Source organism: Mesitornis unicolor, unplaced genomic scaffold, assembly GCF_000695765.1.
Source record: "Mesitornis unicolor isolate BGI_N332 unplaced genomic scaffold, ASM69576v1 scaffold42730, whole genome shotgun sequence".
Lineage (NCBI taxonomy): Eukaryota > Metazoa > Chordata > Aves > Mesitornithiformes > Mesitornithidae > Mesitornis > Mesitornis unicolor.
Genome location: NW_010158421.1, coordinates 21530 through 24072, shown reverse-complemented (window position 1 = coordinate 24072; position 2543 = coordinate 21530). Strand labels below are relative to the sequence as shown.

Sequence of the window (2543 nt, the reverse complement as noted above, 5' to 3'; positions counted from 1 at the left end):
AACAAATAGATTTACTACACTTCAGTCATCCATTTCATGGCAAAACAGTTACTGTGGTAGCCTCAGCAATGTTTTCCTGATTGTATCAAAGATATAAAGTTTACATTCTTACTTACAACCATCACAGAGCATTTTCTGACATGTTTGACACGTTGACAGGAATTTGTCTTAGCCACAACTAGAAGAGATTTTCTGTAGCATTTTACTATAGGAGTTCCCATGTCCGGAAATGGTTGCTTTGTTGATGCAGGTTTCTGTAAGTGGCAGAATCTCACCCTGTGCATTCCTATCTTTCGCAGCTCCCCTGTGATGGATACACTCCTCCTGTTTGAACTAACTCAACTTTGGTCCAGGCAGACACTCAGCAAGCGGCCCTAACCTAGTTAACAAGTTAATCCTGTTGTGTGAGGCTATCACTGAGAAATCAGCACCAAACTCCCCCGAAAAAACGGTTTGGCTGGGGACTGGGCTGATAAGCAGCTGAAACTGCATTAACACAGCAGAAAATCTGACAACAAATCAACTACTTTATTCTAGAAATATCTGCAGCCATCAGGGTCTGTTGAGATCTCCCTCCATAGCATCTGGCTGCACAGCAGTGATCATCTGAGTGGGGACACCCTGGAGGCTGAGAGATCCCGTACCTGACACCAGACAGCAATGGGTTGGTAAGTGACATTTTTTGCATGCATATAAATAACATTTAAGATACGGATAGTAAGCTTAAGTGATAATCTTTTATCCCATACTAACTTTAAGTGCAGTAAATAGTAGTATCGACCACCCATGCATCTGTACTTACTAAATATTTTACATACCTAAGTTTACTGATTAGAACCCAACAAACCAACTGCTAGCTCAGATTTGCCTGAGTGATCTCTGACTCTTCTTCTGCAATAACCCCTCCTTCATTGACTTCTCCACCCTCTAATACTTCCCTGAAGAATATTGGATTATAAAGCCTTTCCAAGACAAAACCTCAAAAAGAAGAGCCCAAAATGCTACTTATCACACACACATATCCATACCTATACCTATAAAATTGCACTGAATCAATCCAATCTCAACTGATTCTTTGAGAAAACACTTTTAAAACAGAAAAATAGCAGTGTTTGGGTTAAAAAAAATAAAAAATAGCAAAGCTACAATAGCACAAAACAACACCTGTTCCTGGGAGAAGAAATTCCAAAGAAGTAATTTAGCTTGTACCAAAATATTAATATTGAATTGCCAGATCAAAGGGCCCAGCTTCCTACTGAAATAAGAGTCCAGCTAACCAACTTGCTCATTGTTAAAAGATTCATGTTAAAACAGACCATGGAGGAACAGGTGCACAGTCTCATTTGATATTTAATAAAAGTACTACTGAGCTCTGACCGGTGTCAGGAAGTGCAGGTTTTGCAAGTGACTGACAACTTAAGCATTGCAAATGCCCTCAGAGAGTTCAGGCGTAGAAGCTTGCTTTCTTCAAATTTCCAGTGGTCTCTCTAGACATACATACATATGAAAAGTAATAAAGCACCCAAAGTTCAATGAAGTATAATTCATGTCTAAATGGTATGGTACCCAGTGGAAGGAACAGAGATGCTATAAATGCTACTTGGACAAGGTCAGAGAAAAATATTGCCAGCGACACGACTTTTTCCAAAGAAAAATCTATCACCTTGCTTGGACACATTTAGCCAGCGATTACTTAATTCACTTCAGGATTTTCTTGTTCTGCTACTGTTTTAACACCGTATCCCCACTGGAGGTGGGGAAAAACAAACACTAGGCAAGACTATTTGGAGTGTCCCAGCCACTCTTCTAAGCCTACGATGGAAGGAGGAAAGCGTGAGGAAAGGAATCTAATACACATGAGCTAGAGGAAACAGACTCAAAGGAAAATTAGGGCAGAACAGAGATGCGGAGTGAAGAGACCGTAAAAAAGGTAAGAGAAGAGCATATAAACTTTTGACAGCAAGGCCTGTTCCAGTTAATGGGACAAACATCTGTAAGTCCCCTATTGCAACCATCATGGATAAATGAATGTTTCCCACCCTCTCAAACTCAGACATATAAAACCTACTGTTTATCCAGAGATATTTTGAGTGAGGATCTATTTTTTCCCCATCTGCAGTGAAATAAGACAGTTAACTGAGGAGTGCACAACTCAGATACAATGAGAGAAATAAGCATACCTGCCGATGAATAATCTCTAGGTTTGCTTTGGCTTTATTCACTAGTTCTTCTATTTTTTCAGAATCCTTTATATTCTTGTTTTCTCTGAAGGCATCTCTTATCCTTCTGATGGCGTACATTCTAAACACAAACAATAAGAAGACGTATTCATACATCTGCCACAGTTTATGACATTTGGACATTCTTTAAAACAAATATAAATACACACACATTTATTTTGTCCAGTTTTATACATTCATCTTTTTATTTAGGGTCTTTTCTTGCCCAGGTTGAAACAGTGACCAGATTCTCTAATTTAAAAAAGTGTTTTTACTGGAAGTTATTGTAGAAAAATTTCCTATTTCACATATCAGTCCAGTCCT

The 2543-nt window shown here is 38.8% G+C and overlaps 1 protein-coding gene across 1 annotated transcript; it reads right to left on the bottom strand.

The window, feature by feature from the left end:
* Positions 1-2180: 2180 nt before the first annotated feature.
* On the bottom strand, positions 2181-2301 carry LYRM4 (LYR motif containing 4; the record flags this gene model as incomplete). The annotated part of the gene is made up of 1 exon (XM_010183412.1): positions 2181-2301. A coding segment is annotated over one exon (121 nt), but the record flags the coding sequence as incomplete, so codon positions are not given.
* Between the last annotated feature and the right edge of the window lie 242 nt (positions 2302-2543).